The sequence below is a fragment of the Pipistrellus hanaki genome (assembly GCF_964339955.1).
Source record: "Pipistrellus hanaki genome assembly, chromosome: 13".
Classification (NCBI taxonomy): domain Eukaryota; kingdom Metazoa; phylum Chordata; class Mammalia; order Chiroptera; family Vespertilionidae; genus Pipistrellus; species Pipistrellus hanaki.
The window spans coordinates 30,475,158-30,497,333 of record NC_140515.1 but is presented as its reverse complement, the minus strand read 5'-3'; the positions used below and the strand labels follow the sequence as shown (position 1 = coordinate 30,497,333).

The following is a 22,176-nucleotide window of genomic DNA, read 5'->3' as shown; positions in this document are numbered from 1 at the left end:
TCAGGTTTACATGACTGAACCCCAGTAAAGACTCTGGACACCAAAACTCAGGTAAGCTTCTCTGGCTGGCAAAACTCTGCGCAAGCTGTCAAGCATCGGTACTGGGAAAGCAAAGCTATACCTGACTCCATGAGAAAAGAGCAACTAGAAGCTCCACATTTAATACTTGTCTAGATTGTTCTATGTACACACCACCTACTGGAGATTGAGCCTGCAACCCGTGCCCTAACTGGGAATGAAACCCTGACAGCCTGGTTCATAGGTTGATGCTCATCCACAGCGTCATACCAGCTGGGCTAAATATATATATATACACACACATATTTTATAAAGATATATTTTATTGACATGTTACAGAGAGGGACAGAGAGAAACATCAATCAGCTGCCTCCTGCACACCCCCTACTGGGAATGTGCCCGCAACCAAGGTACATGCCCTTGACTGGAATTCAACCTGGGACCTTCAAGTCTGCAGGCCAACGCTCTATCCACTGAGCCAAACCGGTTAGGGCTATAGTATATCTTTTAATTCTCAAAAATTTCAACCTACTATATCCAATATTCTCCATATATCAGTGAAATCCTGTAAGCTACGCTGTTTCCCCGAAAATAAGACAGTGTCTTATATTAATTTTTGCTCCCAAAGATGCGCTAGGTCTTATTTTCAGGGGATGTCTTATTTTTCCATGAAGAAGAATACGGTACACATTTATTGTTAAATGAAAATAAAGGAAATTTATTACCTGTATACGGTACAGTAGTACGGTAGTTGTCAACACAAACCAAACTGGGAATCCTACAGTATCAAGAATTTACTCATTTATTCAATGACAATCATGTCATCATCTTCTGGAACATCATCATAACAATCCAATTCCTGAATTTCCTGGTGAATTTCTTGTGACTCCATTTCTTTCAGAATCAGTGGACCAAATCTCTCATGTTTAGCAATAGCACTGTCTTTAAATGAGTACTTCTTGTCAAGGTAGCCTGCTCGCAGTGCATTTGCAATGCAACTGTCAGTGATTTTCTCCCATGAATTCTTCACCCAAGTCACAATTTCTTGCAGTTTTGGTTTCACAAAGTTTCTGAGACAGAGCCTGGGGGGCCTTATTTTCGGGGGATGCCTTATATTTCACTCAGAAGGAAACTTGTAAGTAGGTCTTATTTTCGGAGGATGTCTTATTTTTGGGGAAACACGGTATAAACTTAGGTTTTCCTTAACCTCAAAGATGTCTTCCATTTTGCCTTTGATTATTGCTTCTCTTCTATTTAATATTCTCCTTTATTCAGGACTACTGTTATCTACATACTAAGTCTTTATTCTCTGTACTTACCATTTTCATCTTTTTTTTAATCCTTTAATTTTCAATCCTGAGTTAGAGAAAAGATAGATTCATATAACTCTTAGACAAATTTCTGGTGTTGAGCAGTCATATTAATATGGTTCCCATTTATTTTGGAGATTAAGGATCTTGTTGGGATCCCATGAAAATTATATACTTTCTCTCCAGAACATTGAATTTTGCTTACCAATTCAGTCTGTCATGGCCTGCAGTCAATTCGTGGATCCCAGATTAAGAATCCCCTCATTTACTATGGCTCTGATAAGCTAAAGAAGGCTCTCCTGATCCCACCGTCTCATTGTGTGATGTATGTGATTGGTTATTTAATCCTGGACACTGTGAACAGAACAGTTTTCTCTAATCAAAAGTAGGGCCAAACCAAGAGGTGTTTAAACTATGTGATTGGTATGAGGGAATTATTAAACTGTTCTCTTTACTCTTATAAATGTATGAAAATTTCCATAATAAAAAGCGTCACTTATGTCTTCATTTGAAGTAGAGCATGAAAAAATACCACACCCCCCAAATTTTCTTCTCTACCCTTTCCGACTCCTAGTCCCTTCACATCTGAAAATGCACCATAACAAGTCCTCTCCCGCCCCTGCCTTTACAGAACTGTGGTCACCAAGAGAAGCAGGGAGGTGATGATAAGAGATGTGGGAGGGAGAAAGAGAGCCCTGGATGCTGCAGATAGTAGTTGCAACATCACAGCAGGTAGCTGCCAAGTTTCTGGTTGGCAAAGAGCCAGCTTCCTTAAACTGTGGGATGCAGTAAAGAGGGGTAGAAAGTCTACTTTTTTTCCTGCCTGCCCCTGCTATTAATTCTCAAGGATTTGTCTTTACTTTTACTTATAGAAAATCCTCAGGTCTAGCATATTTTAATTTATATTTCTAATTTCTGATTCTATTTGCAACTCTGCTTCTCTGTGTATGTTCACCTACTTGAACTATGGGATAACAGAAGAGATGGGTCTCCCTACTCGGCTGCAAGCTAACCCCAGGCTTCCCAGAGTTGAATTACTGAGGCCTCAATCCTTAGTAGGGGGGCATGCAGGAGGCGGCTGTTCAATGATTCTCTCTCATCATTGATCAGCTGCCTTCCACACACTCCATACTGGGGATTGAGCCCACAACCCTGGCATGTACCATGACCAGGAATCAAACCGTGACCTCCTGGTTCATACACTGATGCTCAACCACTGAGCCACGCCAGCTGAGCAGAGGTAGCTGTTTTTGAGGTGAGAAAACTGACATTCTGAAACACAACTAAATAATTTTCCCAAATAGTCACCATTATTATGTGACAAGGCTAAGATTCAAACTCAGAGCTATCTGACTCCATGTCCTTAGCACTACTTAAAGCTTATTACTATAATAGAGGCCCGGTGCACGAAATTTGTGCACGGGTAGAATCCCTAGGCCTGGCCAGCGATCAGAGCTAATCGCGGGGCCTTCTGGCTGCCAGCGGGGGCCTCCCTTCCCCAGCTGCTGGCTGCCAGCTGGGACCTTCCTTCATTCTGTGACTCCCCCTGGTGGTGCACGTCATAGCGAGCAAACTCCCAGTAGGTCTCTGGTTGAACATCCAAGGGGACAATTTTCAGCTACTAGAAAATAATAGGCTTTTTTTTTCTTTTCATGGTTGACAGGAAGGAGGTAGATGTTATCTAAGGTAGGCAGGAAACAGGTATTACGTACCTCCAAAACTTATCTAAAAAGTGATAAAGCAAGTTTTTCAATCCTAGAATTCCTAGCCATTTATCTAGCTACATCAGCATTCCTCTAACATTTATCATGAGCATGATGAAGAAGATGGAGGAAGAGAAAAAGTACATGTAATTATAAGACCAAGTGTTCTCATTCTTTGAATAGCTCACACGTATTTATTGAGTGAGGACTTATAAAGGCCAAGCACAGTGGTTGACACTAGAGATATAACAGTGAATAAAATAAACAAGGCACAGTTCCTACCCAAGGGAAGTTTCATTCTAGTGGGAAAATACTGACAACTAAATAGACAATTAAAACACAGTGCAGTAATGGAGAAATGGGGTAACACAGGGTGCCTAATGAGTACAGACAAGACGAACTAAACCCAGATAGGGTGAAAAAAGGGCTACAGGATGACCAGTTCATTTTTTAAAAATTAATCCTCATGCAAGGGTATTTTTCCCATTGTTTTTTTTTAGAGAGAATGGAGGGAAGTGAGATAAACAGAGAGAAACATCAATGTTAGAGACACATCTCTACTGGTTGTCTCCTGCACCCCCCACAGCAGGGCTGGGGATCAAACCTGCCTTTAACCAGGAATTAAACCCGAGACATCTCACCTTGGTGTGCAGGCTAATGCTCTAACCACAGAACCACGCTGGCCAGGACCGGCCAGTTAATTTTAAATTTTAGCCATGTAAGTGAGCCATCTTGGAAGTAGATCTTCCAGCCCTCAGGTGATTAGTGTTGGCCAACAACTCCATAACAATAGGTGAGAGACCCCCAGGGCTGAATCACTTAGCTAAGCCACTCCTGACCCACAGGAACTATGAGGTAATAAATGTTTGTTGTTTTAAGTGGTTAGGTCTTGGGAATTTTTAATGCATCAATAGATAAATACTACTCTGCCTATTAGAGGAATTCTGCATCCTGTCTGTAAAGATAGCCTATTCCAATGGTTCTCAACCTGTGGGTCGTGACCCCTTTGGAGGTCGAACGACCCTTTCACGGGGTCGCCTAAGACATCTGCATATCAGATATTTACATTACGATTCATAACAGTAGCACAATTACAGTTATGAATTAGCAACGAAAATAATTTTATGGTTGGGGGTCACCACAACATGAGGAACTGTATTAAAGGGTCGTGGCATTAGGAGGTTGAGAACCACTGGCCTATACTATTACCCCATCATGCTCATTGATTGCTGACAGCCGCCATGGGTAGGGTGGGTGGCCTCAGCAAGAATGAGGTGGTGGATCCAGAGGAGCCACAGCTGCAACTGTCAGTTATTATGCCTCTCACCAGCAGGAGATCTAAATGGTGTATTCCCATGGTCGCATAGGACAACAAAAAGTTTATTAATAGCGTATCCTTTCTGAAACAAAATAATTTTTAAAAGATCTTTTCAGAAGAAAATAAAAAAATATTTCTCTGAGTTCTGCTTAATCACTAAGAAAATTCCAAATCTTGGATTTAGCTGTGGTTCTCAGCTTGAGTTCCTGTGTGCTAAGAATTGATATTGCTCTGCCAACCAAGAAATAAATTTGTTCCGGGATTGTTTTAACTCTCCCATTCAGAAAGGAATTTCTGAAACTTAAGGATAATGTGCTATGAACTGTGGTTAATCAACTAATCCAGAATTTTTAAAAGTACTTTGGAGGAACAATTTGAGTATTGTGAATTCCATGTTACTTTCTTCCAGTAGATTAAGTTAGAGTGACTGTATTTGAATTATCTAATATGATCAGAGAAATCTCAGAGAAAGACATTTCCTTCCTTTTCCAAAAATACAGGATGAGTTGGAAGGGAGTGGGTAATAACTGTAAAGTAAATATGGAGGCAGAGAGATGCTAGAAGTTTTATTTGACAACAGCCCCTTGACTATATAATAGTTTTCTATTCAAACCACCTTAGGGTTCAGGCTATTATGACATATTTCCCCCAAAACCAGTTCAATGCCACGTGAGCTTGGTATTTGCTTATGTTGGAATCCTTTAAAGTTTAGGTTCAGATATGTCAGAGGTCACTTTTCTCCTTGTGGCCTATAAAAATAATCACAATTGTCTTACAATATCCCCAATCCAAATTTCATAGGAACTGAGACAAAAACATTGAACTTAAACGGCTTACATCTCCAGGATAGTATAACTGATGTATGTAAAGTCTGATCTAACCCATATTTTCTAGAAATTTTTATGTAAATTAATATTTTAAAGTATCCCATTCTTAAACTAAGCAATTTGTTTAAAAATTACCTTGGTATATTGAGGCTGATGTGGCTCAGCAGTTAAGCATCAACCTATGAACCAGGAAATCACAGTTCGATTCCTGGTCAGGGCACATGCCTGGTTGTAAACGTAATCCTCAGTGTGGGGCATGCAGGAAGTAGCCTATCAGTGATTCACTCTCATCATTGATGTTTCCATCTCTCTCTCCCCTCCCTTCCTCTCTGAAATTAGTAAAAAAAAAAAAAAAAAAAAAAAAAAATTTAAATTACTTTGAGGGGGTGAGGCAGGAGTGGGCTGGAAGAGGTTAATGGGAGGAAAAAAGGGACCTATGTAATATTTTCAACAAGAAAGATTTTTTAAAAAATTACTTTGATATACTGACCCTAGATATTAAAAGATGGAACACAGTGATCAAAACAAAATCTAGAATATCTCTGAATTATTATAGAGTACCTAATATTACGGATTAAAGCAACAGATATCCAGCTATTTTTCTACAGAATCAGGTAGCAGTTTTATATATTTGCTTTAATCAATTATATAGAATTGAAAATCATATTAAACAAATCCTGAACTTCACAACTAAGCTCCGTGCATTTTCTCTATAGCCACTATAACACCTATCATTAAAACTTTCCATTGACTGTATTCAATGTTTCTTAACAATTGGGTTGGTTCATAGTCTAAGAATCTGGAAACAAAAACCAAACAAAGATTTAAAAATTGGCCAACAAAACAATCAACAATTTCTAGAACATTAGCTTTCTTTTCTAACTAAATTATACACTGTAAAATTTTGTGATCCAGATAGACAAGAGTTGAGAAAAAAAATTTCAACACAAAACTTTAATATTATCTGGGATAAACAGATGCTACTAAGACTGGTTCACTGCTCCAAGTCTCTCTGCCTCCAGCTTTCTTTCCTTATATTTGGAACTTCTTTTATTTTCCTCCTCCTAGAGCACTGTGTTTTTTTGTTTTGTTTTGTTTTGTTTTTTAGAGAGAAAGAAACATCGACCCATTGCCTCCCCTGTGTGCCCCAAGTAGGGATCAAACCACAACCTAGGTGTGTGCCCTGACAGGGAATCAATCTTGCAATCTTTTATTTTTTTTTTAGATGTACAACATAATGATTTGGCATATGTATATATTGTGAAATGGTTAATGGATGGGACACACTCCAACCAACCGAGCCATCTGGCCAGGGCTAAGCACCATGTTTTTAATGATTCACTATGTTCATAAAGTAACCTACATAAATAAAATAATTACTGTATATTAAGCATTTTCTATCTTTAAAATGTTCCTCTTCAGCCCTGCTGGCTTGGCTCAGTGGTTGAGTGTCATCTATAAACCAGTGTGGGGCTGGTTTATAGAGTGACACTTAATAGAGTTGGAGCACATGCCTGGGTTGCGGGTTCTATCCCCAGTGTGGGGCATGCAGGAGGCAGCCAATTAATAATTGATGTCTCTCATCATTGATGTTTCTATCTCTTTCTCTCTCTCCTTCCTCTCTGAAATCAATAAAAATATATTTTTAAAAAATAAAATGTTTCGCCGAAACCGGTTTGGCTCAATGGGTAGAGCGTCGGCTTGGGGACTGAAAGGTCCCGGGTTCGATTCTGGTCGAGGGCATGTACCTTGGTTGCGGGCATATCCCCAGTAGGGGGTGTGCAGGAGGCAGCTGATCGATGACTATCTCTCATCAATGTTTCTAACTCTCTATCTCTCTCCCTTCCTCTCTGTACAAAATCAATAAAATATATATTTTTTTAAAAAGTGTAAAAAAATAAATAAATAAAAAATAAAATAAAATGTTTCTCTTTGTAAACAAAATTTGAGTACAAAATTAGCTATCACATACATACATGACCTTAAAATCACCTAGTAATATAATGATAAAATCACCTGCTAATATGATGCTATAAAGAAACAATTAAGAAAGTAAAGAGGAAGAGATTAATATTTTATTGAGCACCTATTACATTGTTAAAAATAAAGACGACTTTATTTAAAATGTAGCTGGGAAGCCGTGAAGGGGGAGCTTTCACACAGTCACCCAGACCCCAAACAGGAAGACATACCACACTAGAAGAAAGAATTTCTCCTTGTCAATCAAAAGACCTCCTCCTTTGTCAATCGTTATCAGAACCTCTATAGTTGGCTGCCTTTAGGTTTGGTTTCCTGGTTACAGCCCAGCCAATGAGTAACTGATACATTCAGTCAATGGAAAGCTATTAACACCCTGAACTTCCATATAATCACTCCCAACCTCTTCTTTCCCACCTATAAATGTAAGCCCCTCTCTTCTGTTTTTTGACTTACCTAAGGTTAGCCACCATTTTCTTCTTTTTAAAAAAATATATTTTTATTGCTTTCAGAGAGGAAGAGAAAGAGAGAAACTTCAATGATGAGAGAAAATCATTGATTGGCTGCCTTCTGCATGCCTCCTACTGGGGATTGAGCCCATAACCCAGGCATGTGCCCTTGACTGGAATCAAACCCGGAGACCCTTCAGTCCACAGGCCTGTGCTCTATCCACTGAGCCAAACCAGCTAGGGCATTAGTAATTTTTAAAGACACATACTTTTAACAAATATTTTAGCTAGCATTTTAATTTTTATTTACGATGTATTTTATAAAGAAGAGGTGAAACCAAATTAAATGTCAGAATAAACAAATTAATCTCTCCTGAATAATAAACATTTGTGATTTAAAATATATTTTATTGATTTTTAACAGAGAGGAAGGGAGAGAGGCAGAGAGCTAGAAACGTCGATGAGAGAGAAACATCAACCAGCTGCCCCCTGCACACCCTCTACCGGGGATGTGCCGCAACCAACGTACATGCCTTGACCGGAATCGAACCTGGGACCTTTCAGTCCACAGACCTATGCTCTACCACTGACCCAAACCGGTTTCGGCAACATTTGTGATTTAAATTGCTTCATTTAGCCCTAGCTGGTTTCACTCAGTGGATAGAGTGTACCAAAGGCCCCTGGTTCAATTCCACATACCTTGGTTACAGGCTCCTTCCCAGCCTGGGCCCTGGCTGGGGTGTGTGCAGGAGGCAACCAATTGATATGTTTCTCTCACATAGATGTTTCTCTCTGTCTTTCCCTTTCTCTTCCACTCTCTTTCTAAAAATCAATGGAAAAATATCCTCTGGTGAGGATTAACAAAAATAAACAAAATAACTAAATAAATAAATTGCTTCATTTAATTTTATTTTGCTTCATTTAATTTTAAAACACTGTTTTGGCAATAAAGCTGTTGAACTTTGTGGCACGCTTTTGGATTTGGCAACTTATGCAAATTTTATGGTCATGACAAGACAAATTTAAATAAAGAAATTCAAAAAAGATAAGATTTAAGAGGTTGATTTTATAATTCCAACTGACGATCAAAATTACCTTCTTCCTTAGTTTGAAATTAACCAGCAAAAATAGTTGTTACCAATAGTAAGCAAGAAACTAGCTAAAGTTAAAGGTGTGGGAAAGGTTTTCTTCCCGAGAAGACATGAACCATAAGAGTATAGGAAATAAAAACAGACAACTAGATGAATTTCACTTCAAAATACTAAGCAAATAAGAAATCACATAAAAACAGACCTTGTAATCTCCAGGATTCTAATCTGCCAACTGAGTTACAAGCTGAGTCACTGAAATGAATTTTGAGTAACAGAGAAACAAGAGTGGAGACATCCTTTCCTCCAAAAAGAAGAAGATTAGTTTACCAACCTTGCTCAGGAAATAGTAACTGGATATTTTAAGAACTATAAAAAAAAAATAGGTATCATCATGTCATACTCTTTATAATAAAGCAACTTAGATGAACAAGAACAAAGAATAAAAATGTATATCAAAAAATGGGGAGGGGGAGCCATTTCATTGTGGCACAGGTATAACATATTACACTGTTAAAACTTTATAAACCTACAGCACGCAATGCAAACACTCAGCAAAGTTATGTAATTCTACCTAACCACAATATACGTTGTGAAAGCAATTACAGGAAGATAAAAGATGTGGTAACTATAGCCTATTTTAAAACATTTTAATTTTTTTCCTTTATTTTCTGTTTAAAATCAGGAATTCCTTAAATTTTATTTCTAAAAGGTAATTCTTATTTAATTCTAGTATTTGGTTATTTAATATGGTAAACTAAACACTTTATTTAAGTAAAACATCTTGTAGATAAAAACAGGAAAAATACAAGAGAAGAGACTCAGATGACACAGGTCCTTCAGGAAAAGCAAGCTACTGGAATGAACAGGTCAATGAAACTATTTGTAGAATGGGATAGTTGTCTATATTCAGATCATTAAGCTATTTTTAAATAGCCTGAAACCAAATCCAGATTCAAAAGACAAAGCCAGAACCATTCACTATGTTTATTAAAATACAATCTCTTACTAAACCTAGCACAGTAACAGAGGCCACACTCACCGGATTATGACTTGAAATTTAGAAAGGTGCCAAAGAAACTTTATAGAATAGCTACAAAATGTTGCTTATACCTATTATTCAAAGTAATATAAAATAAAAGCTTACTAGATGTTTTAGGACTTAAATCTTAAAAGTAAAATCCAGGAGAAAAAAGAATGTGGTCAAATGTTATCAAGCTTTAAAAAAAATTTTTTTTTATTGATTGATTTCAGAAAGAGAGACAGAGGAAGGGATAGGAAGAGAAAAAGAGAGAGAGCATGAGAGAGAGAGGGGGAAAGGGAGGAGAGAGGGGGAGAGGGAGGGAAGGAGGGAGGGAGGGAGGGAGGGAGAGAGGGAAAGAGAAATGCATTCATTGGTTATTTCTTGTATGTGCCCTGACTGGAGATCCAATCTGCAACCTTGGAGTGGAGGGCACTGTAATCAACTGAGCTACCTGGCCAGGCCCAGCCTAATTTTTTTGTCTTTATTGATTTCAGAGAAAGAAAGGGAGAGGGGAAAACATTGATGGGCTGCTTCTAGCACATGCCCTACCACTGATCAAGCCTGCAATATGGGCATGGGCCTTGGCCAGAAATCAAACAGGCGACCTCTCAGTGCATGGGACAACGCTCACCCAACTGAGCCACACTGGCCATGGTGGGCCAGCCTTTTTTTTTTTTTTTTTTTTTTAAATATATCTTATTGATTTTTTTTTTTACAGAGAGGAAGGGAGAGAGATAGAGAGCTAGAAACGTTGATGAGAGAGAAACATCGACCAGCTGCCTCCTGCACACCCCCAACCGGGGATGTGCCCGCAACCAATGTACACGCCCTTGACTGGAATCGAACCTGGGACCTTTCAGTCCGCAAACCGACGCTCTACCACTGAGCCAAACCGGTTTCGGCATGGGCCAGCCTTTTTAATTAAATGCATTACTCTAAAATATATAAGTTGCTGTATATTAAGATTCTGAACACTCAAATAATCTCTACCCTTTCACCTTTCAGCTTCTTTTAAACATTTTCTCATAAAATAATGAAGTTCTCACAAAATAACGCAGAAAAGTCCTACAGGGAGCCATTCCAACAACACTTGTGGTAGAACTCTAAATTCCCTTTGTTCCTACCACCTTGTCCACAAAATGCTTCCTAATTAATGGAAATATTCCACGTTCCTGAATAGGAAGAATCAATACTGTCAAGGTGTTATTTATTCCTAACTTGATGTACAGATTCAATGCAATCTCAATCGAAACCCCAGTCACTTATCTTGTGGATGTCAACAAACTGATTCTAAAATTTTTACAGAAAGGCAAAAAAACTCAGAATAGTCAACACAATATATATATTTTAAATAATATATTTTTATTGATTTCAGAGAGGGAGGGAGAGATAGAAACATCAATAATTAGAGAGAATTATCAACTGGCTGCCTCCTGTACACCCCCTATTGGGAATGAAACCTACAATTTGGGCATGTGCCCCAATCGGGAATTGAAATGTGACCTCCTGGTTCATAGAGTGATGCTCAACTACTGAACCACATTGGCTAGGCTACCAACACAATATTGAAGAAAAGCTGGAAGACTGACACTATTCAATTTTAAGACTTACTATAAATCTACATTGTGGTATCAGCAAAAGAACAGAGAGCCCAGAAATAGACCTACACAAATATATTTAACTCAACTTTGACAAAGGTGCAAAGACAATTCAATGAAGAAAGAAGAGACTTTCCAACAAATGAAACTGGGGACAAACAGACATCCACAAGCAAATAAATAAACAAATAAATCTAGACACAAACCTTAACTCATAAGATTAACTCAAAATGGGAATGTTATGACCAAACAAGCTTTTGCATTTCAATATTTACTGAGTATGTGTAACATCAAGCTAGAGTCTGAGGACAAAAACATGAAAAAAAAAAACCCTGCCTTCAAGAAGCTCAGAGTCCAGTAAATAAAAGGACAATAGTATAAAGAAACACAATATAATGCAATCAGGACAATAATAAAATATGTATAGAGGCCAAAGGTTAACACAAAGGAGGCACAGTAACAAGGAGGTACAGAACAGAAGAAATCTGTAGAAAAAGAAATAAATGAAACGGAAGCAAGTAAACTACCAGATACAGAGATCAAAACAATGGTTCTGAGGATGTTCAAGGAATTTAATGAGAACTTCTACAAAGTTCCTAATTTGGGACATATCCTATGGGACAGATACTCTGAAATACTGTCCTAGAGATACAATGATGAATAAGATCAAGTCTCTGACTTCATGGAATCAGGTAGGGACCAATAAGTATGCCAGTAAAGTACAGTGTGATAAATGCTACAATAAAAATAAGTAGAGCTATTATTAGAGATTTATGGTCCAAGCTGAAATAAGACGAACTAATATGCAAAACACGAACAGAAATTATCCAGGTGAAATCCTATATAATAAAAGGCTAATATGCAAATCAACCGAATGGCAAAATGACCGGTAACTATGATGCGCACTGACCACCAGGGGGCAGATGCTCATGGCTGGTGAGTACAGTGGTGGTAGCAGGAGCCTCTCTTGCCTCCGTGGCAGTGCTAAGGATGTCCAACTGTTGGCGTAGGCCCAGAGGGAGCGGGTCTAAGCTGCCAGTCAGACATCCCCAAGGGCTCCCGGACTACAAGAGGGTGCAGGCCAGGCTAAGGAACCCCTCCCCAAATGCACAAATTTTGTGCACCAGGCCTCTAGAGTGTGAGAGTGTGTGAGAGTGTGTGTGTGTGTGTGTGTGTGTGTGTGTCTGGAGTGAAGTGGAAGATGTTGTAAAGAGGCTTAACATTCCAGGAACAGAGAAGAACATACAGTGAGACAGAGAATGGAGCTCAGTATGCCAGAAGCATAGGTGTCTAAGATAACGCTAAAGTGAAAGCAAGAACCATATCTTTTAAATTGGAGTTTGGACTTCATCTTGAGGGTAATAAGGAACTACTAAATGCTTTTTGCTTTGTTGGGTTTTTTTGTGTTTTTTTTTTTTTTTAACATGAAAAGACTTCTTCCGATTTGTATTTGAGAAGAAAGTATGTACTATATAGTACAATGAATAAAATACAAAGAAATAAATCTGGAAGTAAAGAAAAGAGCTGCACTGACCCAGAAAAATGGTTTATAGTGGTCTGAACTAAGATAGAAGCAATGGAAATAGAGAAAGTGGGTGGGGAGGCTGAGAGATTTAAGAGGTGGAAGAAACAAGACTTTTAACTGATTTGATTGGAAGTAGAGAGAAAGAAAAAGGAGTCAAAGATGATGGATGCCTCAGTTTCTGGTTTGGGCAAATGGTGGGTGGTAGTACTATTCAGTAAGATAAGAAAAATGGGAGAGCATATTTTGAGAGGGTGAAATAATCACTTTCATTTTGGTCAGGCTACTAAGTGACGAAAGGGCAGGGAACATCTACAGTGTGGATACACGGGACAAAGGGATGATTCATGCCCAGGTGGAACAGCATAAAATTTAATTTCAGCACACGATTCAAAACTTATGAATTATTTCTGGAATTTTCCATTTAATATTTTCAGACTGTGGATAACTGAAACCATACTGTGGATAAGGTGGGGAATACTAGGTGGGGTGGGCAAAGTAGTACATAAAAGAGTTTGTTTTTGTATTATTATTTCCCAAACAACTGTAAATGTACTTTTTTCCTACCTCTGTATATACATACAATGGGATATTAAGCCTCCAAAAGGAAGGAAATGCTGACTCGTGCTTCAACATGGATAAACTTTGAGGTCATTATGCTAACTTAAATAAGGCAGTCACACACACAAAAAAAAATACTGTATAATTCTACTTATATGAGGTATCTAGAGTAGTCAGAAGCATAAGGACAAAATAGAATGGTGGTTGCCAAGGGCTGGGGAGAAGGAAATATGGATTTAATTATTCAATGGGTAGAGAGTTTTAGTTTTGCAAGATGAAGAGTTATGGATGTGAATGGTGATGATGGTAGCACAATATGAATGTACTCAATACTACTTAACTGTATATGTAATAATAGTTAAAGTGGTAAATTTTATATGTGCATTTTATCACAGTAAAACTTTGGCGGGAGAGGTGGGGGAGGGAGAGACGGGGACTGAGAAGCATCAAGGGTTGAAGTATCTCTTTTATTGCTTTACAATATATATACATAAACTCTCAGAGTAATTCTACAGATCATTATTATTAAGCCAAACATTTTTATACTGAAATACAGACTTCTCTAGCCTTCTCTTCAGGGTATATTGCTCACCTTAGACATTAACCCCTTGAGGAAGCTGATGTTTCTATTACATTGTAATGGCATGCATTTTGCTCCTACCTTTTATAATGGGAAATTTCAAATATATATAAAGGAAGAGAGAAATAAATAATGAAACACCATATAGCTATCACCCAGTTTAAACAACCAACCCACAGACAATTTTGTTTTATCTATAATTCCACCCACTTTATTCTTCTCCCAGTGGATTATTTTGAAGCCAATCACAGGTATCATATCGTTTCAAGCATAAATATTTCAGTATGTTATCTCTACATACTAAAAGATACTGTTGAAAAATACATATTGAAAGATGACCAGCGTCCTACCTAAGTTCCTGTACTAGTGGGTCAGATTTCTGATATATTCTTCCAATAAGCCATATATTAAACACAGGATAATAACACATTCAATCATTCTACTGTAGTTCCTTACCACTAAGAAGTGCTCTCAAACAAGAAAATCAAGAAGAAAATTACTTAAAAAGTTTCAATTGTAATAGGATCACTGATCAAATATGGTCTTAGAGGCCTCTTAGGAAAGAGGTGGAGAAAGGTAAACACTCTCTACCCCTGTCAGAGGTAACTGATTTTTCATGTTATACAAGTCATTTGGTGAATGATAACAACACAGTAATAGTATATAAATATTATTATACATAAAGTAATGCATGTGCCTTAATGTTTTATAAAGCAAATGCAATAAAATTAGCTCAATGCAGAAAATTTTATTCAACTGTCCTTACCTTTTGTCGGACTGAGGTTCTGATCTGTAAATCCTCTTAATTCTGCATTTGTGGAACTCAAACCAACCTGCATAAAATAGTTTTTTAAAAGTTAAAAAGATCTAAGTATTAGATGACCACTTAAGCCATTTCATACCTTCCACTAGAGGTCCATATTAAATATTAACATAGTCACATAAAACTGAATTACAATTACAGGAGGATTAAAAAGAAAATGTTGCCATATTGCTTGAATGAGGAAAATATGAATTGCCTAGATAAAGTAAAAATTTTTAAATGTTAGTTATGAGGAAACTAAGGTCTATAGATTTTACTACTAACAGTTTTGTAAACACTGTGGCAGCCAAGAAGTTGCCAATAGATATACCAAAATTTCTCACCCTCACTACTTCCCTTCATTTTTACTATTCAGAATCACTGCCTATAATGCTTTTCAACATTATGACATGTAATGGACCAAATAAAGACCATTAATAACACAATGAAACTCTGAAGATGAGTGGGACTTGTTTTAGGATGAGCTGGAAGACTTTTACGGCTTGGATCTCTACAGCTTCATGTGGTGCATGAACTGGTCTGCTGAGCCTCAGACGGTGGCTGTCTGCCTGTGTTTCTATCCTAGGCAGGCCTAGCAACTCCAGTTGCTATGATAATAATTTTTACCCAGAACCTGTCTTCTCAATCCCTCACCTTTCCCCAAGGAATATGTTTTTTCCTCTGTTTAAAAAAGTTACCATGCCCAAACTCCCAGGGATCCCACTTCTAGGAATAGATCCCAAGAAACTAGAAACACCAATCAGAAAGGATATATGTACCTCTATGTTCATAGCAGCACAATTTACAATAGCTAAGATTTGGAAACAGCCTACGCGTCCATCAGCAGATGAGTGGATTAAAAAAAATGTGGTACATCTACACAATGGAATACTATGCTGCTGTAAAAAGGAAGGAACTCCTACCATTTGCAACAGCATGGATGGATCTGGAGAGCATTATGCTAAGCGAAATAAGTCAGTTGGATAAAGATAAATATCACATGATCTCGCTCATTTGTGGAATATAATAAACAACATAAACTGATGAACAAAAACAGATCCAGAGACAGAAAAGCATCAATCAGAACCTCAAACCTCAGAGGGAAGGTAGTGGAGGGTGGAGGTAAGGGAGAGAGATCAACCAAAAGACTTGCATGATTGCATATAAGCCTAATAAGGTGAGGGCATGAGCAGTGTGTATGTGTGTGTGTGTGTGTGTGTGGGGGGGGGGGATGTGGAGGGCAAGATGGGGGTAAGGACTCATATGTAATATCTTAAAGAAAAAAAAGTTACCACGCCCAGCTGGCATGGTTCAGGGGTTGAGCGTCAACCTATGAACCAGGAGGTCATGGTTTGATTCCAAGTTAGGGCACATGCCCAAGTTGTGCCTTGATCCCCAGTGTGGGGTGTGCAGGAGGAAGACAATAAATGATTCCCTCTCATTGATGATGTTTCTATCTCTCTATCCCTCTCCCTTCCTCTCTAAAACCAATAAAAATTTATTTTTTTAAAAAAAAGTTACCAAAAAATATAACAACACAACGCAGAGGTAAAGTCCATTGGCTCAAGTCCAATGCTTAGGTTAACATTCATTATTAGTATGATACTTGAGGGACTACCTATAGCAAGTGTGTTTATAAATTCACATTCAGACAATCTATTTCATTTAGCGAGGTGTCTACTGGACCACTTGGATCAGAACTGAATATGGTGGTATCATCAAACACAGTTTTACAATTTATGATCGAGTCAGGGGTGGGGGGCACGCCATTTTAGAAAATTTGACAAAGCAAGCATCCAAGAAATGGTTCTATTATTCTTAAAAAAAAAAAAAAAAAAAAATATATATATATATATATATTTTTTTTTTTTTTTTTAACAGAGAGGAAGGGAGAGGGATAGAGAGTTAGAAACATCGATAAGAGAGAAGCACTGATTCAGCTGCCTCCTGCACACCCCCTACTGGGGATGTGCCCGCAACCAAGGTACATGCCCTTGACCAGAATCCAACCTGGGACCTTTCAGTCCAAAGGCCAACGCTCAATCCACTGAGCCAAACCAGTTTCAGCTGCTATTACTCTTATATTATTGTTTTAATCCCTGTAGATTTGTAATCATGAAACAGAAATACTAATTTGGTACATCAAATATTCTTTCCAAGTACTATCACACTGAAAGGATATCAAAGCACACAAAGCTTTATAACTTTATATCTGCCCATCTGTCTTACATTGTTAACCTACCCACTGCTTTACATTACATATTCTATATAAGCGCTTGTTTTATATTCTTTTTTTTAAAAAATATATTTTATTGATTTTCCACAGAGAGGAGAGAAAGGGATAGAGAGCTAGAAACGTCGATGAGAGAGAAACATCGACCAGTTGGCTCCTGCACACCCCCTACTGGGGATGCGCCCGCAACCAATATACATGCCCCTGACCGGAATTGAACCTGGGACCTTTCAGTCTGCAGACTGACACTCTATCCACTGAGCCAAACCGGTTTCGGCTTGTTTGATACTTTACAATTTCATGATGTAAGGGCTAGTTATTTCCTTATTTGGTAATTCAAATGCTCTACTAACAACTGTTTCTATTTTTGTCAAGAGATGTTTATCAGGAATATTTCTAAATATTCATATCATGGTAAAGTAATTCTGATGCAAACCTATCTCTAGCATCTAATATTAAATTTTTATGATGCCAGCTGAGCAAAGACATCTAAAACATAGCTTTTTAATTCTATGTAGATAAATGATGTAGAGAGACTTACTTCTGTCTAGCTTCTTACAAGTATTCTGTTAGAAGTAAAGGAAAAATCTTTGCAACTAAATTTGCAAATTACCACTACATACATCTCCACAGTGGCTCACAAGGCATAATATTAAGTGTTCAATTTATAAATGCCAAGAGTTTACTGTGGCATCACTAACATGCCTCTACTTTCAAACTCTTCTGCTATAAAGAGAAAAGAAGGTCAAACTTCTGTTGGTGTTCTACTGTAAAAAGAAAGAAGGCCAAGGCAGCCTTCAACATATTCCATGCTTAGTACAATGTGACTGTTAAGTACATGTATTTCAATAACTGCAAAAGCGTAAGTTTATCCCTTTTTGTTATTATACAAAGTTAACGGTAAAAACCTCAAGTAAAACCACATATTCACAGTCGAAAGTTCAGTTATTGAGTTACTGTTAAGTTTAAACACCTGCTCTTAATGTCCAACTTCTGCAGAGAAGCAGCAAACGAATTTAGAACCTTTTTAAGGAGCTGTACACCTGCACCTTAATAACTAACGAATTATACTCTCAAAGGTCAATTGTGAGTCAATACTGTCTACTAATTTTGCTGTCATAGATGGAGGGAAGGTGATTGTATTCAGAGCTTATATAAATACCACCAAAATTTACTAAAACTTAAAAGTGTATTAATTTCTGCTTTCATAAACACTTTATAAAGACCCAAAGAAAAAGTAGATTGTTTGAGAGTAAAAAGGGTTGCTAGGAAAGGCATTAAAAATGTTAGAACTTGTATGCATGCATATGAGCACAACCAGTAGATGCAAGACAGGGGAGGGAAGCCGAAACTGGTTTGGCTAGTGGATAGAGCGTCGGCCTGTGGACTGAAAGGTCCCGGGTTCGATTCTGGTCAGGGGCATGTACCTTGGCTGCAGGCACATCCCCAGTAGGGGGTGTGCAAGAGGCAGCGGATCGATGATTCTCTCTCATCGATGTTTCTAACTCTCTATCCCTCTCCCTCTCTGTAAAAGTAAATAAATATATATATATATATATATATATATATATATATATATATATACACACACACATATACATAAATACATACAGGGAAGGGAGGATGAGGGGGTTAAGGCACATACCAGGGGTAGGAGAAGCGGGGGGGGGGGGGGGAGTCAATGGGGGGGAAAAAAGGAGACATATGTACTACTATTTGTAATACCTTAAATAATAAAAGTTAAAAAAGAACAAATGTTAGCTATTCTTTCCTTATTTAAAAAGGATCTATAATAATTCTATAATAATAAAAGCATAATATGCTAATTAGACCAGACACCCTTCCGGACAAAGACAGGCTATAAGGGAAGTCCAGGTCCCAAGTGCCTGCCAGTGGCAGGGGGAAGGAAGGTCTACTCTTGCACAAATTCCGTGCATCAGGCCTCTAGTCTTTCTATAATGTTTCACAGAGCAAGAGAAAAAGTGAACTCATTTTATGTAAGTTTTTTCATCTAATAAGGTTCTGAGGAAGTTTTCTATGTGGATATTTAAACACTGTGTTGCATACAATAATCAGTCATAAACTGTTCAATTAAAAATATCCAAGTGAGATTTTAAAAATATATATATTTTATTGATCTTTTACAGAAAGGGAGAGGGATAGAGAGTTAGAAACGTGAATGAGAGAGAAACAACGATCAGCTGCCTCCTGCACACTCCCATCTAGGTATGTGCCCGCAACCAAGATACATGCCCCTGACCGGAATCAAACCTGGGACTCTTCAGTCTGTAGGCCGACGCTCTATCCACTGAGCCAAACTGGCTAGGGGTCCAAGCCAGATTTTTAAGAATGAAAACATATTCCCCAATAACAGCATTATAACAGCACTAATATTTAACATTTCAGATCAACATAACTGAAAGAAAAAAAATCAGAGCTCTACCATTCACAAGTAGGGTGATCTTGAACAGTAGCTGCAAAATGGGGATAATTCATATGTGTACAAAAAACTCGGCTTCTGGATGAAATAAAAAATTATGTGAACATGTTTGTTGATAGCAAAGCAATGTTCAAGTATGGACAATTATTCAAATGACAGTGGCTTTTAACACTTCAATACTAACTCGACAATTTATAAAAGAGAAATGACAATGATGTATAAACATATAGAATACCAGTATAACCTAATTAGCAATGCAATCAGAGAACTTAATAAGTGACATACCATTTTTACTGAATAGATTGGCAAGGATTAAAAAGAAAATAAATGGACGCCGAAACCGGTTTGGCTCAGTGGATAGAGCACCGACCTGAGGACTGAAGGGTCCCGGGTTCGATTCTGGTAAAGGGCATGTGCCTTGGTTGTGGGCACATCCCCAGTGGGGGGTGTGCAGGAGGCAGCTGATCGATGATTCTCTCTCATCGATGTTTCTAACTCTCTATCCCTCTCTCTTTCTCTAAAATGAAAATAAGTGGAAATGTCACTTTAATATTCCACTGGTTTATACATAAATTGATGCAATCTTTTTGAAATGCAATTTAGCAATATGAGTCAAAAGCCTACCCAGAAAGCCCTAGGTGGTTTGGCTCGGTGGATAGATCCATCAGCCTTTAGACTGAAAGGTCCCAGGTTTGATTCTGGTTAAGGCCACATGAGTAGGCTTGATCCCGCGACGTACAGGAGGCAGCCAATCAACTATTCTTTCTCATCATTGATGTTTCTATCTCTCTCCCTTCGTCTCTAAAATCATAAACATATGTTATAAAAAAATTCCCAGAAAGCACACCCTTGGAGACAGTAACTTCCTAAGACTCTGCCTCATGGAAATAATCCAACAAATAAGCAAACTTTTTAAAAAAATTTAATTTAATGGCTGAGACCGGTTTGGCTCAATGGATAGAACGTCAGCTTGGGGACTGAAGGATCCAGGGTTCGATTCCGGTCAAGGGCATGTACCTTGGTTGTGGGCATATCCCCAGTAGGGGGTGTGCAAGAGGCAGCTGATCGATGACTCTCTCATCGATGTTTCTAATTCTCTATCTCTCTCCCTTCCTCTGTACAAAATCAATAAAATATATTTTTAAAAAAAATTAATTTAATGGTCAATATTAGAAAACTGGTATAATGTCCATATAACACAAAACATCCATTTAAAATGATGTTGCAGTCCTACCCAGTTTGGCTCAGTGGATAGAGCATCGGCCTGTGGACTGAAGGGTCCCAGGTTCAATTCCAGTCAAGGGCATGTACCTTGGTTGCGGATACATACCCAGAGGTGGGTGTGCAGGAGGCAGCTGATCGATGTTTCTCTCACTGATGTTTCTAACTATCTATCCCTCTCCCTTCCTCTCTGTAAAAAATCGATAAGATATATATTTAAAATAAATAAAATGGTGTTGCAGAGTTATCAAGACAAGAAAAAACATTCATCAGAGATTAAGCTAACTAGATTACAAAACAGCATGACCTCATTTTTACTAAAAATATGTAACATACAGATGATTTAGAATTGTACACCTGAAACCTATATAATTTTATTAACTAATGTCACCCCAATAAATTCAATAAAGGGGGAAATATTTTTGTATGGATTACATGACAATATTTTGAAGAAACTGAGTTAAATAAAAGATATTAAAATTAATAAAATATGTAACATACATAATTATATATATATATATATGTATATATTTGTATATATACCAGCTAAATTTTTGCTCATAATCTCTAGTTTCTTTTCTTTATCTGTATTTTCTAATTTTTTATGAGCATTATGGCATTCATACTTTTAAAGAAATTCTTGACAAGGCAAATAAACCAAAATACACCTCATGTTAAGTTTCAAATTCTTTACTGTATAATGAATGAGCTTAAGTTAGACACATGTTCATTTTGGGTCTACAACAGTGGTTCTCAACCTTTCTAATGTTATGATTCATAACAGTAGCAAAATTACAGTTATGAAGTAGCAACGAAAATAATTTTATGATTGGGGGTCACCACAACATGAGGAACTATATTAAAGGGTCACGGCATTAGAAAGATTGAGAACCATTGGTCTAGATTCTTAACAGTGTTTCCCAAACTTTTGACATATGTGTACCCTTCTATAATTTTCGTAACGCTGAGTACCCCTCGTACTCATGAGAACGTAGAATTAGGCGCAGCTAAGCATGGTGCAGTGCATATCCCCACCAAACTCTTCCCGTACCCTTGGGGGTACCCATACCACACTTTGGGAAACACTGGTCTAGAAGATTATCACTGGATACTAGATACTACAGGGTAACAATTTATTTTATCTTAGATACAATGAATATATTGCCATCTCAGCAGAGCTTCCTTTTGTAGAGTAGTAATCTGTGCCACAATCCATGAAGTTCTGGTAGGACTCTTCATTTTAGTGCCACAATTGTGCCTTGGTACCATAACAGTAGATCTGGCCATTTATGGTACCAATTTCCTTCTTCACACTCACTTGTCTAAGCAGTAGGCCAAGCAACAAAAGCAACCAAAGCTTCTGCGTGTAATTTGAAATATAAATGCTAAAAAAGAAAACTTCCCTCTCTTCCTCTGAGACAAACATCCTAAGGCCAATGTAGGCTGTTATGCCACCATATAGAGGCAAGAGGTGGAAAAGGAAAACAGAGCTCTGACACCATCAT

At 37.8% G+C, this 22,176-nt stretch overlaps 1 protein-coding gene across 6 annotated transcripts in view; it reads right to left on the bottom strand.

Moving 5' to 3' along the window:
• Positions 1-22,176, bottom strand: part of TFDP2 (transcription factor Dp-2) — a 116,297-nt gene that overhangs the window by 61,835 nt on the left and 32,286 nt on the right. For 5 of the 6 annotated variants that reach the window (XM_084902620.1, XM_084902622.1, XM_084902612.1 and 2 more), the window contains exon 3: positions 14,742-14,808. The exons of the other annotated variant lie outside the window; for it this stretch is intronic. In XM_084902620.1, the coding sequence (XP_084758746.1) occupies positions 14,742-14,808 (67 nt within the window). The remainder of the gene's footprint in view (positions 1-14,741; positions 14,809-22,176) is intronic. 6 annotated transcript variants of the gene reach the window in all.